The sequence below is a fragment of the Cotesia typhae genome, unplaced genomic scaffold (assembly GCF_013202065.1).
Source record: "Cotesia typhae breed Kobodo isofemale line unplaced genomic scaffold, CoteBio_Ctyphae contig_20, whole genome shotgun sequence".
Lineage (NCBI taxonomy): Eukaryota > Metazoa > Arthropoda > Insecta > Hymenoptera > Braconidae > Cotesia > Cotesia typhae.
The window spans coordinates 3609397-3627357 of record NW_027423725.1 but is presented as its reverse complement, the minus strand read 5'-3'; the positions used below and the strand labels follow the sequence as shown (position 1 = coordinate 3627357).

The 17961-nt window shown below is 32.2% G+C and overlaps 2 protein-coding genes and 1 long non-coding RNA gene across 3 annotated transcripts; 1 reads left to right on the top strand and 2 right to left on the bottom strand.

The window, feature by feature from the left end:
- Positions 1-1612: 1612 nt before the first annotated feature.
- Positions 1613-2534, bottom strand: LOC141538211 (uncharacterized). Its single transcript, XR_012481030.1, has 2 exons — positions 2356-2534; positions 1613-2262 (listed from the first exon to the last, which is right to left on the bottom strand). It is a non-coding gene; the product is annotated as an uncharacterized LOC141538211 (long non-coding RNA).
- Positions 2535-7303: 4769 nt separating this feature from the next.
- LOC141538299 (uncharacterized) lies at positions 7304-9273 on the top strand. Its single transcript, XM_074259681.1, has 2 exons — positions 7304-7753; positions 8260-9273. Exons 1-2 carry the CDS (start codon positions 7304-7306, stop codon positions 9271-9273), a joined length of 1464 nt encoding a protein of 487 aa, XP_074115782.1.
- Positions 9274-10625: 1352 nt separating this feature from the next.
- Positions 10626-17661, bottom strand: LOC141538298 (uncharacterized). The gene is made up of 5 exons (XM_074259680.1): positions 17176-17661; positions 11431-11598; positions 11166-11341; positions 10854-11074; positions 10626-10773 (listed from the first exon to the last, which is right to left on the bottom strand). Exons 1-5 carry the CDS (start codon positions 17659-17661, stop codon positions 10661-10663), a joined length of 1164 nt encoding a protein of 387 aa, XP_074115781.1. The 3' UTR covers positions 10626-10660.
- Between the last annotated feature and the right edge of the window lie 300 nt (positions 17662-17961).

Here is a 17961-nt window from a genome sequence, read left to right as displayed (position 1 = left end):
TACTCAAGTTCTTCAATGTTCATCCGCTGCCGGCGAGTTTAAAGAATTAAAAAAACATTGGCATTCACAATGCAAGGTGCTTTGTCCAAACATTTTCTTACATTTTTTTGCGTCTACAATGTTTCTTTTTTTTTTTTTTTACTTTATGTTATTCTACAAACTTACATAATGCAAAAGGGATACTCGAGACATTTCCAAAGCACAATACAAATAGTGATACACCTCAGAGAAAAAAAAAAGACTATGATTGTATAAAAAAAAGAAAAGAAACTATGAAATCTAATAAAAAAAAAAAAAAATTAGGACAACGGTTGATGCTGAGGGCCATCCTTACTGAGGGCAATCCTTACAACTTCCCTCTAATTTCATACCTGGGTGCTTAAAATTGCACTTATGACGTTTTTGAACTCTTTGAGCTCAAAACTACAACTTGTGTGTTATTTTGAGCTTTCCAAGCTCAAAGAGATAACTTTTCTATGCTTTTAAGCTCTTCGAGCTCAAAAATCTGATAGAAATATGATAAAACACTATTTTTTGAATTTTCAAACAACAATTTCAAAAGTTATGTGAAAAAAAAAATTTTTTTCGGTTTTCTTTCGTTCGCGATATCTCTCAAACGAATCAATCGATTTTGACCGGATTTGCGGCAATCGACGTGGTGTTTCAAGGTTAAAAGCTTCGATTTTTTTTAGCGGAAAGTTAAAAAATCACTGCAACAGCAAATTTCATAATCGGCATAGCGGAATAGGACTTAATTTTAAGACTACACACTTAATGTGGTACTCAAATTAAAGCTTATTTACAGAGCTTTTAGTTACTATTAACAGAGATTCAATACGTTATCCCATTCAAAAGTTATTTGAGTAAGAAAGTGAAGAAATGTGAATTTTTAAAAATTTTGAAATTTTAAAATCCTGGAATTTCTAAATTACTTGACCGAGTAAGCTCATTTTCGAACTCGACTTTGGTATCTGTCTGTAGAATAAGTATGTTGAGTTTGGTAGAGATCGGTTGTAAATTAGCGACGCTATCGTCGTGACAAGCCGCGTTATATCGTATTTATATACATAAACTTTTAAACTATATGTATTTTTTGACTAAGCTCGTCGAATTAAGTCGGAATATGGCATAATTTTTCAAAAACACCGTTATAAGGTTATTGCAATAGTTAGATTTTTATAAAATCTACTAAAAAATATCCTGGCTCAAAAACAATGTTTGTACTTTTAACCTGTTTAAAAATTTAATTTTCTTTCACTCGAAAATCCACATAAACATCATAAAATAATTCGGTTACAGTACTCCAATCAATTAGAAATTTTAACACAATACTTTAAGATATGTGTAAATTCGAAAAATGAAAGAATAAATAATTTCTTTTAAAAGTTACACACCAAACTAATCCCTCAACCTTTTTCTCTGGGTACCTGAGAAAAAATTCTTAGAATATTTCAATCCGACAATCTACCTGTAATTTCATGAAATTCCTACAGCAATATCTACGTTGTTTTTATATCGTATTATTGTGATCCACTGCGCATCGTACTAAAGCAGGGATTAAATATAATATAAAGGAAAGTTTGATTGTAGCAACAATAACAGCAGCATTAACAAAATTGAAATACGTTCTTTATTCAACTTTACCCTCCAGTAGCCACCCTTAATAATGACTTTATCATTTTATAGTTCGTTACAATTCATCACCCTTCATGATATACAAATACGTCCGTCAATTGCAGGTTCTGTTACTCCTAGCGTTTTCTATCGGTCATTATATCTTCGTTGTCGAATCTTGTGCTAACAAACATTTTTTGTCACGATTTATCTAATGATTGAATCTGATAGCTGTGGATCTGTCCAGATGTTCATGAAGTATACATTTACGAAGACTTATAATTGATATAAAAATATAACTAGCAACGTTAAATGCTAGCGTAACAAAAATATTGTAGTATATCAGCAAAAAAATAAATAAGGGTACATTTGTTATATAAATATCTGGCATTGTATGAAAAATTTGGAAAAGCCAAAAAAACAGGCTTTTAATACTCAATTATAGACATATTGTATAAAAACTACTTGATTATAAAGAAACATTCTTTTTAAGAAAATTATTTTGTGACAGGTTATAATAATAATAATAATAATTAATAAATAGAAAGTTGTATAATAAGCCTAGATTCCCGATCCATTATTTTAGACCAATTTTATTACTTGTTCCTACTACGTTTCACCATGAGTTTCATGGCATCTTCAGGTGAACTGCAATTTTTATAAAATTTATTTTTGTATAATGATTTACATAGCAGTATAATTTTAACTTGATTTTATATAAACTTTAATAATATTTCTTACCTCAAAATAATTTTATAAGTCTAAAAATTTTTTTATTTTTAATTTGTGAATAATGTGCATAACCTCATTTTACTAAACTTATTGATATAAAATATTGGAGCAATAAAATTTTTCTTAATTTAACATATATAATGAAAATTCTGTTTGTATCTACTAATTTCAGCAATGGTCATTTCTAATTATTTTTAAATCGTTTTAATTAGTTATATTTTAATAAAATTTTATATAAGCACGTGTGAACTTTTCTAATTTTATTTTATAAAATGAGCTCAAAGGCTGATATCGATAAAGCAGAGCTACGTTATGAACCACAGCGCTAATTTTGAATATCTGTTACTTCTCAAATTTTATATAATTTGAGTTATATATTTTATTTAAATTTTATTGTGATTTAATTCTAATTATATTTATTAAATTGTATTTATTTGTTTGACATATTGATTAAGTTAGTGTGGCATTTATATAATGAGTTTGTATCTATTCTTTTGTTCATTGTAAAGTTACTATTTTTTATAATTATTATTTTCTGTTTTTAATGGTTTGATACTATTGTAATCTAAAATGTGGTCATTGTTTATAGCATGCGTTGTAAGGGCTGTGTGTTCAGATGTTGGTCTTTTTATGTTATATCTATGTTGATAGGCTCTTTCTTTTAGATATCGATAAGTTTGTCCGATGTAACATTTGTCACAGTCCTTAAAATTTATTTTATAAATACAATTTGACCTTCATTCATTCGTGATTTTATCTTTACCCTTATTAAAGTAATTTTGTAACTTGTTATTTATTCTGAAGGTTACAAGAATGTTATATTTTTTAAAAATGTTTTTAATCGACCTATTGTTTAGTCCCGAGAAAAAATGATCAGATCTGATCATGCCTGTTCATGTATGATCAGGCCTGAAATTAGACCTGATCAGGCCTGGTCATCTATGACCAGGTCTGAAATTAGATATGATCATGCCTGACCAGGCCTGTTCATGTCTGAAGTGCTAAATATACTCAGGCCTGAGCAGGCCTGTCCATGTCTGTTCATGTCTAAAGTATTAAATTCGTTCAAGCCTGACCAGGCCTGATCAGACCTGTCCATGCCTGCCCATGCCTGTTCATGCTTGAAGCGTCAAATACCTCAGGTCTGACCAGGCCTGTTCATGTCTTTAATCTCTGAAGTGTTAAATACACTCAGGTCTGATCAGACCTGTCCATGTCTAATCAGGCCTATAATAGCCTCTGCATAGTCAGAAATGTGATGAAAATTTTTTCTTTGACGAAAAAAACTTTTTTGGTCATGACAAAATGTGCAAAATTATTTTTATCATTACGTTTAAATAATTGTGAAATAGAAAATTTGTTACATTTCCTATGGAATGTCTTGGTTTGCTCTGCTCCTGCCTAATATTAAAATCATTACTTATTTTATTATTTAAATAAATGTGATGTTATAATGAGATTCGGTGAAATAAATAAATTAGGACTATTAAAATATATTATAAAATCAATTTTCATCTTATATTTATGATAAACTTATTTGATACGTTATGTACTTCATAGAATTGTTGTCACATAAGATAGCAACACAGCAGGCGGGGACTTCAAGGCACACGGATATCACCAAAGTTAAGCAGCATTGAGTGTGATTAGTAGTTGGATGGGTGACGGCTGGTGATACAGCCGTATAATTATTATATGTAATCATTTTTTTTTATTTTAATTCATTATAGAGAATTGTGTATGACTCTATCAAGTACTATATCCATAAAATAAAGCAAAATAATTATTTTTTATATTATATAACAAATTAATTATAATTTATTAAAAGTAACAATGGGCTTTCAGACCTGATCATGTCTAATCAGGACTAATCAGGTCGATACATGCCTGATCAGGCCTGAAGACTCATGCCTGTTCATGTCTGATCATTTTTTCCCGAGGTGTGCAATACGGAAAACTAATATGTCAAATAATAAATTTATTCTATATGAAGGGTAAGCTGTATTGAAATTTTTTTGTTAATAATAAACGGTAAAGCAGCGCTTTATCATCTCACATAATCTCACGATTACGATACAGTGGGATAACTTTTTGCATAAATTTAAAAGTTAATTTTAAAGAAAAATTTTTTTTGTTATAATTGCTCCAAAAGTTCAACTTTTGAGCGCTGGATGGCGTCCGTAAAGGGGCTCTTTTCTAGAGACTCTACCATACCGTCTTTTTTTCACGGCCTATAGGCCGTGAAGTTTTATCCCCTCCTTTTTTTTACAAACTTTTCGAGTACACCTAGACGAAATTAAGCGAGATTGAAAAAAAAAAGTCACATCTAGTGTACCGATCAATGATTTTAAGTAAATTTTAAACAGTTACTATTGAGTGGCGCAATTATTTCTCTGCTGGCAGTTTATTATGAAGCGGACCTAATGTTAATAAAATAACAACCACGCCATAAATAAATATTAATAAAAAGATAATTAATGTAAAATTTAGTTATATTACGAGTCTCGTTCTTCGAGATTACATCGTAGTACCGCTACTTGGACTAGATTTGACCACCAATTTCAGAGAATAATTTGAAAAATTTCCAGCTTCCCGCTGCCTGCTCCTACGTCGCACCCTAGTGGCTAATCGTCATAACGTTTTTTGTGCTAGACAAAGCCACATGTTTGAGAATTTTATTTTATTAAAAAATTAAATTTTTTATTTAGAATTATTGTTTTTTATTGGTTTTTTTTATCAAGAAATATTATACAACTGTAACAAGATAATGGGTAAAAGTAAGAAGCGTAGCAGAGAAAGAGATGAGGAAGAGGATTGTGAGAAAAGACTTCGGAGGTTAGAAAAAGTCGTACAATATCTTACAGATACATTTAAGAAATCACTGGAAAAAGGTAAATTGAATTTTATGTTATAAAATTATCTTTAAAATGACACGACGTCAGGTTTTTATGAGATAAGACCTTGATGGGCGTTTCTGGCTGGTGAATTTTGCACGTAGGAGGCAATAACAACCAGTGCATTATATTTTCATCTGGCATTATGGGAAAAATTAATGATTAATTTTTTCTTGCAGATGGAAATCAAAACATTTCTGATAAAGAAAGTGTTCCTGACCCCCCTCAAGTAGAATCTCCGGTGCCGAATGACTCAAATAAAGTTCCAGACTCAGACACGCTCCTCGACGAGCTGGCGAGATTGCAAGCTGTCAATCAGCAGCAAGTATTAGATGGGACAAAGGCAACGGAGGAAACTGAGTCTAAAGAATCAGATAAGGAGATTTCTGATGTCTCTGAGTCTAAGAAATTAGACGTCGAGGTAGAATTGCTTCTGGGAGATGATCCAGGAGCTAAGAAAAATGATCAATTAGAGCTGCATGAGAGTTTGGTGTCACGTTGGTCATCTTGGCTGACTGAAGGATTGCCGAAAGAGATTAAAGATCAGGTAGTAGATAAGTATTCACGTAAAGGAAACGTTTCCCTCGAAGCTCCGGAGTTAAACGAAGAAATTGCAGCTACGCTCAATGAAACTGGTGTTAAGAGAGACCAGCTCTTTACATTAGAACAAAATCTAGCTGGTTCAGCCTTGTCAGCCTTGGGACAAGGCATCACAATGATCTTAAAAGATGAAGAGGAGCCGCTAGATCGTCTTGAGCTACTCAAAAAGCTAGCGGATGTAGGAAAACTCTTATCACAGCTGCATTTCCAGGTCACTTCAGCTAGAAGGGCCTTTATATCTCCAATATTGACCAAGTCAATGAAAAATTTATTGCAGACGACCAAGCCTGGATCTCTGTTGTTCGGTGAGAAGTTAACCGAGAAGATAAAGACCGCAAAGTCTGTGGAAAAAATCGGTAAAGAGATCAAAGCATCTCCTCTTCCTTCAACCTCTGATTCTAATAAGAAGGTGAGCAAGTCAGTGCCTAGACGCACTTTAAACTGGCGGGGCCAGCATACGAGACAGGGGAACTCGTATCAGGGCCCGAAACAGTACCAGACGAAGTTTTCCCTATCGCAGCCCAGCAGCAAGAGTCATACCTCGAAGCCAACCAGCAAGTACCAGTCACCGAGGAATGCAGAGAAGAAGTAACTAATAAGGTGAGAGTAATAGCAGGACGTCTCAGTCAGTTCCTTCCACAATGGAAAAAGATCACCAATGATCCTTTTGTCCTAGAATGTGTGAAGGGATATGAAATTCCCTGGCTTGAAGGTCCACCAGGGTCCCTGAGCTTTAATAAAGAGTTGCATTTTTCGTCAGAAGACGAAAGACTGTTAGAATACAAAATAGAAAAGTTAATATCTATGGGCGCGTTAATTAGATGCGAGGAAGTAGAAAATCAATTTTTATCCCCGTTTTTTCTTGTGCCAAAACCAGATGGCTCCAAGAGATTCATATTAAATCTTAAATGTTTAAATAATTTTATAAAGACCAGTCATTTTAAAATTGAAGATATGAGAGTAGCCCTAAAGTTAATTTATCAAAACTATTGTCTGTGTAGTTTAGATTTGAAAGATGCATATTTTTTGGTAAAAATTGGTCCTAGTAGTCGAAGATTTTTGAGATTTAAATTCAAGGGTCAAATCTTTGAATTTCAATGTTTACCTTTTGGACTTTGTACAAGTCCGTATGTGTTTACGAAAATATTGAAACCAGTCCTAAATTTTCTTAGAGAAAGAGGCTGGTTGTCGACAGCGTATCTAGATGATACACTTTGCATCGGCAAGTCTCTGGCTGAATGCAAGAAAAATGTAGCAGCTATTAGGAAAATTTTGGATGATCTAGGATTTATTATAAATGAAGAGAAAAGTAAACACGAACCAGATAAAAAATGTAAGTATTTGGGGTTTATTATAAACTCTGGCGATATGACACTGGCCTTACCGGAAGAGAAAAAGCGTAAGTTGAGAAGCATAAAACAATTAGAGAATTTTTGAACAAGAATACTTGTTCTATTAGAGAGATGGCGGGTCTCATTGGAGTACTGGTTGCAGCATGTCCAGGTGTACCGTATGGGATGTTGTATACCAAGACGTTGGAAAGGGAAAAGATGAAAGCATTAATCCTAAACGATCATAACTTCGATCAGAGTATGACTATATACTCAAATGCGAAAAAAGATCTTGAGTGGTGGTTGGATAACATCCCAGTAGCAAAAAATCAGATTAGGTCATTCAATTATAAATTAGAGATTTTCTCAGATGCATCGCTCACAGGTTGGGGTGCACACTGCAATGGAGAAAATACTCATGGATTCTGGTCTCAGAAGGAGAAGAAGTTACACATTAATCAGTTAGAAATTATAGCAGCTTTTTTGGCACTCAAGTGCTTTGCTAAAGAAGTCCAAGATTGTGAAATCTTGCTTATAGTTGACAACACTACCGCGATTTCGTACATCAATCGTATGGGAGGTGTATAATACGTAGAACTGAACCAAAGGGCTAAAGATATTTGGACTTGGTGCGAAGAGAGAAAGATTTGGATCTTTGCTTCGTACATCCCTTCACGAGAAAATACAGACGCAGATAGGGAGTCTAGAAGAGTCAATATAGATACTGAATGGGAACTAGGAAACCCTTTTTTCCAATCTATAATAGAATCATGGGGGTTACCAGAAATAGATCTGTTCGCATCCAGAAGCAACGCGAAGACTGAGAATTTCTGTTCCTGGAAACGTGATCCAGAAGCTCTTTATATTGATGCTTTTACGGTGAATTGGAGAAAATACCTTTTTTATGCATTCCCACCCTTCGCAATGGTTGCAAAATTATTGCAAAAAATCATTTCGGATAAAGCTCAGGGAATAGTGGTGGTCCCTCACTGGCCTACCCAGCCTTGGTTTCCTTTATTGAAATCAATGCTAGTAGAAAAACCGTTGTATTTTTTGCCCTCACCTAATTTACTTTTGTCTCCTTGCAGGTCTCTAATCCACCCGTTAGCGAAACATCTTTCCCTGGTTGCAGGGAAGCTCTCCGGCACTCGTATCAACAAAAACTAGTGCCAACAGAAGCATTAGACATACTAATCTCATCGCTAACAGAGTCCACTCTTAAGCAATACAACACAGCTTTGAGGAACTGGTGGAATTATTGCCAGAGTGCCGATAAAGATCCTTTAAAACCAGATATCTACCTGGCACTGAAATATTTAACTTTTCGTTTCAACCAAGATGCGTCATACGGCACGCTCAATTCAGAAAGATCGGCAATTAATCTGATAAGCACGATAGACTTGGGTAGTGATCCGTCAATTAGCCGTTTCTTCAAAGGTGTGTTTAAAAACAGACCACCCAAGCCTAAATATGATACCACCTGGAACACGGAAGCAGTTTTAAACTGGGCTGAAGCACTCGGACCTTTGAAGACTTTGGATTTAAAATCTCTGACCTTCAAATTGGTAGCCTTATTAGCCTTAGCAACAGCACATAGAGTTCAGACATTGTCCTTAATTAAATTAAGTGACATAGTAATTTCCAAGACCAATGTCATCATAAAGGTATCGGATCATATTAAAACATCTAGAGTTGGGGTTGCACAGCCCTTTTTTAGTCTACCGTTTTTCAAAGAGCGAAAAGGCGCGTGCGTTGCTACGGTATTGTTAAAATACATCAAGAAAACTAGAGACCTGAGAGATAACGAGGATTATTTGTTTATTACTTTTAAGAAGCCCCATCATAGGGCAACTCCACAATCTATAAGCCGCTGGATAAGGTGCTGTCTTGTAGAAGCTGGGATAGATCCCAAATACACGGCTCACAGTACGAGACATGCAGCCACGTCTGCTGCAGAAGCGAAAGGTTTAGATGTAAACATCATAAAGAGTACAGCAGGATGGTCAGCTAGCTCACAAGTGTTCGCAAAATTTTACAAACGTCCAATAGAGCCAAGGAAAGAATCGTTTGTGGAGGTTTTATTTGATCAACATAGTGCATGAGTTGTCTTATTAAGTTTGCGTTAATGAAGTTTGATTATGGTATTAAGCCTTGTGAGATATTTAATAAAGATTAAGTTGATTTGCTCTAAACATCTACGATGTAATCATCTCGAACGCGACTCGTAATATAATTAAAAATCAAACGAACTTACCTTAAGTGATGTTCGATTATAATTATATAAGAGTCTCGTTCGAGATGATTACATCCCTCCCAAAAAATTTTTTCTTTTTCATAAAAAATTTCCTCCCGTCCCTAGATTTAAGTATGTAGATACAGCTTAATCCCATAATTTTGGGAATTAGCTTTAAACTATATAACGATTAGCCACTAGGGTGCGACGTAGGAGCAGGCAGCGGGAAGCTGGAAATTTTTCAAATTATTCTCTGAAATTGGTGGTCAAATCTAATCCAAGTAGCGGTACTACGATGTAATCATCTCGAACGAGACTTTTATATAATTATAATCGAACATCACTTAAGGTAAGTTCGTTTGATTTTTAATTTTTTTGCCCTTGTGAAACTTCGTAAAATTTAAATATGTTATTGTTTGCCTCCTATCCCTCAAAAGTTATGGAGTGATAATAACAAAAAATATTGTACGTCATTCGGTCATTTAGTGGCGATTTTGACAACGACTTTTTTTTGATTATCGCTTTAATGCACGGTGAGAAATTTCCATTATTTTTTATTCTGCATGGATTTTAGATTTTACAATGGTGTATATTACTAGTGAACCTTATTGACTCAGAATAAAATTTTACAATGGCCCATAGTAATTTCCGAAACAAATGAAATCAGACTTAGCAAATGGTAGAAATTGAAATGTACCATAGTAAAATGAAATATGCAATAATCTAAATTTCCGAATGTACTATAACAAAAAAAATAAAAAAACGCCTGTAAAAAATAAAAAGTTTTGGAGTAAAAAATGTTTTTGGCAATCAAAAAAAATATCAAACCAAACAAGATTTTTTTTTGTTTGCAATGATTTTTAAAAATATAGTTTTTTTATTTGTTTTCTATTTTTTTTTAGTTTTTAACAATAAACATAGGATTTATTTTGACAATTAATTTTATTATAAATAAATAGAAATTATTATAAATAATTATAAACACAATACATTACTTTTAAATATCATTACAGTTTTAATATAATTAAATTACGGCTAATATAAAGTTAACGTCTAATACAAATCTATTTCCAATTTTTTTTTTTGAATTAACAATAACATGCAACTAAGTACGTAGCACTTTTTTTTTATAATAAAAATAATAAATACAAAATAAAAATAATAAGTTATTCATTAAGAACAAATCATACTAAATCAATAGTTTTCTGTATACGTAAACATGCATATGCATTTAAATATTCTACCACCGTTGGTCTTTATTTAATCAAAAAGTTTCTTCGGGATTCAAATGTTCTTTGCCACAATTCTAACACCGTACACCATGGTTCAACTTTAGTGCGTAAAGTATTTAGCTGCTCAACAATGTTCACTAAAAAATAAATCTTTTAGAAAATATTTAATTTACCTTTAATTGTTTATGAAAATGAATTGTATTTTAGTGATACAAACCATCTAATGGAAGGGGATGAACTGGAGCTCGGAGATTTATCAAAAAACCGCTTTCTTTAAGTTTGCTTTTAATGTAATTGTAGTGATGCCAAAGTTTACCACTGGCATTTATCTCGTAATCATCCACTGACTCATATAGAGTATAGTAAGTCGCCGCACGTTCACCAGGAAACGTTTTTGCAATTTCATTTGACAAAAAAATAAATCTTGTAGATGATATCCTAAAGAAAAGAAAAATATTTTTAAATTTTTATGAAACAAAGATAAATATAGATTAATCAACTTTTTTAACAATAGTGTTCAATTTCTTACATGAAAATAAGTAACTGTCCTCTTGGCTCCAAGTTTTCAATTGCTTTGTCACGTTCAAACTTGATTACGAATCTTGTCAGTCTATTTCTAGCTTTGGGTATCAATTTCCTTTTCTTTTCATAAATACTTAGAATCACACGACCATCAGAATCATCATTCAAGATGTGGTATAGTCTCTATCACATAAAAAAAAAGTTTGAAGAAATTTCATGTAAATTAAAAAAAGAGTTGAACAATGTCAGATAAATACCGTGTTTGAATTTACTCGTATATTATTTGCTACTGGAATACCAGTTGCTGGAAGTTTTGAATTAGAAGACGTTCCAGATCTAGGTTTGTTTGAATCACTTACTTCATCATCACTGCTCGCGTTTGAATTTACGACTCCCTTGTAATCACGGCTCGGATCATCAATATCCAGATCACCATCGCCCTAAAAGTGATGTAGGAATTAGTTAGATACACATACATGCGTAATGTCACAACAATAAATGTTAAAACAAAAATATGCCGAATACTCCACCCCCGAGTCCTCTAAATTGTCTATCATACTGTCTGTTTCTACAACCTATACAATGACACACATATATTTTTATTAATTCACAATCACAATTAATTTAAAAAACAATGCAACTATAAAAATTCCAAATATGACAAAAACTACGTAGCACTTAAAATGATAGACATCCAACAAAAGTAATTTTAAAAAAAGAATCGATTTCTGAATAGAATGATAAACAATAAATAAAATTTATTTATAATTTTTCTATTGATAAAATTAACAATTTTTGGATGTCTGACATTTTTATTATTATTAGAAAAGATAACACTAAAGTTAGCCGACATTTTTAATTTCTTGATTTTTTTTTAAATAAAATATTAAATTAGAACTAAAAAATATTTTTTCTTCATACCTCGGTCGAAAGTACGTACTTTCCTCTCTAATGGCAGGAAAGAAAGTTTAACATTAACTCCCTGTGAGAAGTACACGCGCGCCCTCTGTAACGGCGGGAGGAAAGAATTTCTCATGCGTAATTACACTTGTAACTAGGGACTGTTTATTCCGTCACTATAGCAAATTCTTAACCGCTGTAATTTCTATTGCTGTATACTCAGTGGAGCTATAATTTTTAACTGCTCCAATATCAAGTTTGAAAACTGTGTATTTTATGGAAGGATTATTAATAATTGCGATCATTCAAGAGAAAATTGAAACGATTAAAAAAAATGCAATAATAGTTTTTCGCTTATAATATGTTTTGTTTGATAAATTTTATAATAACTAATATAGTTTGTTAAACTAATGAAAATAAATACATCTTTGAAAAAATGAAATTAATTTATTTTTAAAAAATATGACCAGACTTGACTCTTCGAATGTATTTGATGCCTGTCCCCACGACCAACAGCACTCGCTTCGCTCGTGCCGCAAATGTCGGGGCAGGCATCAAGACATACTTATCTGCACTTGAAGTTAAAAAAAGTAAAATTGATAACGTACTTTCGACCGGCTATGAAGAAAAATCGTATACACTACACAGGCCGAAAATTCAACTTTCGGCCCTAGTAGTGTAATATACTAATTTAAAAATTGCACTTCCAGTTTTTCAAGTTTTTTACAAATGAAAATTTTTTTTAATTATTTTGTAATTGTTTTTTAATTGTTTTTTTAATAAAAAAAAAATTCGAAAAATTTTTAGATGTCGACTAACTTAATTTTCATTTAGAAAAATGAAAGTTGCAGGTTAACCATAAAATGTTTGTTTACATTTTAATTTTTCACGGTAAATTATTAAATATTTTATTAATTACCTTTATTATTTATGAATCTTACAATATTTCACTAATTATTGATGTGTTGATAGATTTTTGAACTAATATAAGTATTTATTTAAAACTTAGTGTTTATTGCAATTTTCACACACTGTTAACCACTACTGATAGCGTCTGTACACTTATGTTCACAAAATAAAGCAGCACGAAAAAATGTAAGACCGCGCGTCGCGACTGACGCGCATACGTTTACTATGGGACATATGAAAATTTCATAGTCACAATTTTAAATTTAAACTGAGTACACGTGACTAAATTGTAAGACTATTTTATAAATTTTTATTGTCGACTGAGCAACAGAAATTTTACTATGCAACTATAATGAAAAGTTTTAAGTACACTAACAGTTTTTGTTCTGTCAGTTTACGAAAATTTTTTATATATGTTTATGTAACAGTTGCATGTTCAAATTTACTATGGTCCCTAGTAAATATTGATTGGTACAATATGATATTCTTAAATTTTTATGGTAATATTTTGAATTGAATCATTAAGGTTCAGTCTTCTTATGTATGCATAGTAAATTTCTACAGAAATTTCTCACCGTGTGTTTGTGACACGAATGTTCGAAAACGAGCGTAAATTTCCGTCTTCGGCTACGCCTCGGACGTTAAAATTACACCCGTTCCGAACCTTTCCGCCACAAACCTTAAGCTCATATCGAAATATCGTCGCTGTCAGAAAACCGCCACTTCACGGCCTTACGACATAAACATCTATTCCTTGAATCTTTAGTTGAAAAATTATATATACGCATATTAAGTCGTATCACGACTTATCAAAAATTAAAAGTGGATATAGCAGACGATATCAAAAAATTTTTTTTCACAAGAATAATTTTATTGGAATTAAATTAAAACAATTTTCATAAATTCGACCAATTTTTCAGGCAAGACAAAAAATTCTTGATAATTATCAATATATATTTTCATTTCAAGAAATTTTTCTCAATGAAAATTTTTCTTCTCAGTGCACTTCGATCTAAATAATAAAAATTCTCAGCTCTTATGTAACTATGTAATACTAATGGAGATATTTATTTTGAATTTTCATTTTTTTCGATGATTGGTTTGATTTAAAAAAAAAATGAATTAAAAACTGTAGTTCGACTTATTTGTTAAGCTATCAAATATCTGATGTACGAGCAAGAATGTGCGTGCTATCAAAGAATCTGGCGAAGGGTCTCGCATAAAGTTTTTTTAACCATTCTCAATTCTTTTATTTCTAAATCTTCTCCTTTCATTCGGCTGATGTACTTGAGTAAGGTACGCGTGAATCCGAACAGGAATAGGATGTCTCAAGACAGGTAGCCGATACAAAGGGAACCGGACACTCGGCCATGTTGTGCTCACCACCCTTCAAGATCCCTCGGATTTTATTTTTATCTGGTGTCTTTTCAATATGGAGAGGATGAGAGGGAGATGAATGAGACGATGAAGAGGAACGCTGAAACAAGGAGGGGATCAAGATATGTTGTGAAGTGAAGAAGTGAAAGAAGACGAAAGAGGATGAGGTATGCTTGATCCTCGATCACCGAGATTTAACAGGTGTACACCTGAGTCCTCACTAAATATCATCTAATTATATACTGCGGGATGGTAGCTTCTATTTTTAAGATCGACCAATCACTTGTATAACTGCTTCTCATTTTTTATATCTTCAGGTTGTATGCTTGCAGAGATATTGAGATTATTTGGATGAAGACGGAACATGGCAGTAAATTGAAAACTGATTTTCTATAAGTAAATATATTTTTCATTTAAAAAAAAAAAAATTTACCTTCACATTGAGTAAAAAAACTCTTTTTTGGAAAAAATGAGCAATGTTGTGACAAGAAATTAATTTGTTGAAAATTGAAAACAATTTTATTTGTCATCTTAAAAAATTTTTTCTCATGATAACCTTTTTGTTGAAAAAAGGTTTCTAGATTTGGGAAAAAGGAATTTTGAAAGATAATTCGTAAGTTGTTTACCAAAAATTGTTTTTTTCCAAATCAATAAAGAACCATAAGATCTAGAGACTTGAAATTTGGTACACTGATAGAAAATTTATGTTGACTCAAGAGATATTTTCTTGATCTAAGAATTTATTTTGGAAGACAAATGATTATTTTGCTTTAAGAATTTCTTGTCTTGATTTAGATTTTCTTGGCTTAAGAGCTATATTATCTTCAATCGATACATTTAGTTTTTCAACCAAAATAACATTATCGTTTAAAAAACTCAAAATAATTCATCAAAGTAGATTTCAAAAACTAAATAGTCTTTAATTGTTGTACCGAAAAAAAATTATTTCTTGGAAATAAGTAAATTAATGACTCAAAAAAAAAGCCATTGTTAACACAAGTCGGTAACATCTTGAATCAATGTTATCGCCTATCTTGAACCAAGAGACAAAAATTCTTGAAAGAAATATATCTATATCTAGTTTCAAGAGTTCAAATTTTGAAGAAAAAAAGTTTCTTGAATCAAGATTGTTTTTCTATCAGTGTAGGAATATTCTTTTCACCGAGTAAAGGTCGTGGGAGGCGTTAATTAAAAAAAATTCTCACTCTCCAACTATAGCTCTTGTAGGCATAAAACTTAGCCAGGATATTCTTTTTGGCATGTTTGAATTTACTAAAAACTAATTTTATGATATTCCACCCCAGAGGGCTGAGGAGGGAACGTTAAAAATTGAAAAAAATTTGTATCCTCCAATCTATGGATTTTAGAACTCTGAAACTTGGCCAGAATATTTCTTTTGGCATGTTTGAATTTACTAAGAACTAATTTTATGATATTCCATCCCCAGAGGATTGTGCAGGAGGGTTGAAAATTTTAAAAATTTGTATCTACCAATCTACATAGCTTTTAAGACTTTGAAACTTGGCCAGAATATTTCTTTTGTTATCTTTGAAACCTCGCATAGCCTCTGTGGGTAGAATGTACTAAAATGCGTTTTTGGTAATTTTTGACACGCCAAAAAATACATTCCGGCGAAGTCTTGAGACCTGTCAATTTTTTGCATGCCTCATAAGCGAAGCGTTGAGGTTGTACTCTACTCTCGACTATGATTAGTTCTATAAGTTTATTCCACTACATTTGTCCCTCAAATTATTAATAATTGATCCTAAAAAAACATTATTAGTCTTCAAATTTATTTTAAACGTAATCAAACTATGTATACTATGTAAAAATATCAAAAAGTCATTAAACCAAAATTTTTTATTCATAATTCATAATTATCGGTGGTCTTAAAATGACTGCAGGTTATATTGATAGTGATAATATATGAAAATATAATTTTTTAAAAGATGATAAATACAGCTTACATTCCTATAAAGTCTCTAGGTTGTTATGCAATAAGAAATAAATTATGCATAATAATAATAAAAATAATAAATTAAAAAATAAAAATAAATAAAAGTGATAAATAAATAAAACGCAAGACCGGCGCCTTGTCCGTGCTCTTCTGAAGAAAGAAGAAAAAATAAGGAAGAAGAAGATGAAGAAGAAGAAGTCGATAGCTTCTGGCTCGTGTGGTAAGAAAACAATACTGCAGAGAGTATCATGAGCATGGGTATGGAGTAGTACATTAGTTGCTGGAGAACAGGATATGGAACTTGAGAAGTAGCGAGCACGTGGTGCGACTTGGAAATGATTCTTGTCCAGGAGATGAGTACGGACTATGTATTTTTCTCGGTCTCTCTTAACTTAATGCAGTACAGTTTCTCTGGATATATCTTTCTCTCTTCTCTCTATTTATTCTTATAACTTATATTATACGTATTTGTTGCTTTATCTTTCTCTGTATAACACACTGCTTGGATATCTTGAGGATTCTGTAGAGAGATCGCGGATAAGATGACGCCGTGGGTGGCCCACACGCTCGTCGTAACACCACCGAGGTATCCCGCGCGTAAGTACGCGGCTACTTTGCTACTTTGAGGTTATATATCGATATTAACATCTGGCTGTAATTTCTAAAGTCTGTGATTGACTTTGTATTGAGAAACTCTGAATTTTATGAGATAAATTATTTTTAATTTATGAGCATCATTATTTTACAAAAAATTATACATTTCAATTCTCAAATTGATTTTTCATTCATTAATGGTTATATTTCCATCTTCCTCAAATTCAAGTCAATTGAAATAATCCATATAATCAAAATAATCAGATTTTAAAATCTTCACAATGTCAGGTCTATCAATGTTCAATTCCAGAATTTGATCAGATCCTTGCCAGACAAATATTTTACCATTATCATGTCGAATCTGAATTTCATTCCGCTTAGGAATTTTACTCGATTGCACCAAAATCGTGTTACGATCTGCGGTTATTATTTGTAAATTTTTATAATCACTCGAGACATTTTGATCTTCCTCAAAAGACGTCGATATTTGCTTAACAATCACGCGGCCATTTTTAAACCCTATTAACACCAATTTCTTCGAATTTAAGTCGCTGGTATTTATCCTGCGAGTGATTTTGGTCTCAAAACTATCTTCGAAATCAACTGTTTTTTTTACATCACTTTCCAAGACTTTAAAATCAGGCAAATATCTTACGGTGTAAGGCTCATATTCACGCCCGTTTGAATCAGGCTCTTCAAATTGATAAATGTAAATCAGGTCATCACGATGCTTGATTGTCAGCCCGTACTTTGTTATGGTAGTCATTGGACAAAGAAAAATAAATAATCGTCCGGTCAGATCCAACGTAGTTTAAATCTTTCCAATATTTTTTTTCAAATAAATATTCATTTTTTGGAATATTTTTTTGCGTCACATGAAGCTTATTGTCACGATAATAAATCAAAACTAGTTTTTCTGGGTCAAAATCATCGTCTGTTAATTTCAGCTGATAACACGACTCTACAAAAAAAATTTTCGTTCTTTGTCTTAAAGTTTATACTATTATTTTCCAGTTAGCTATGCACAAAAACGAAAAGAAAATATATTTTTCCGGTATAAAGTTTG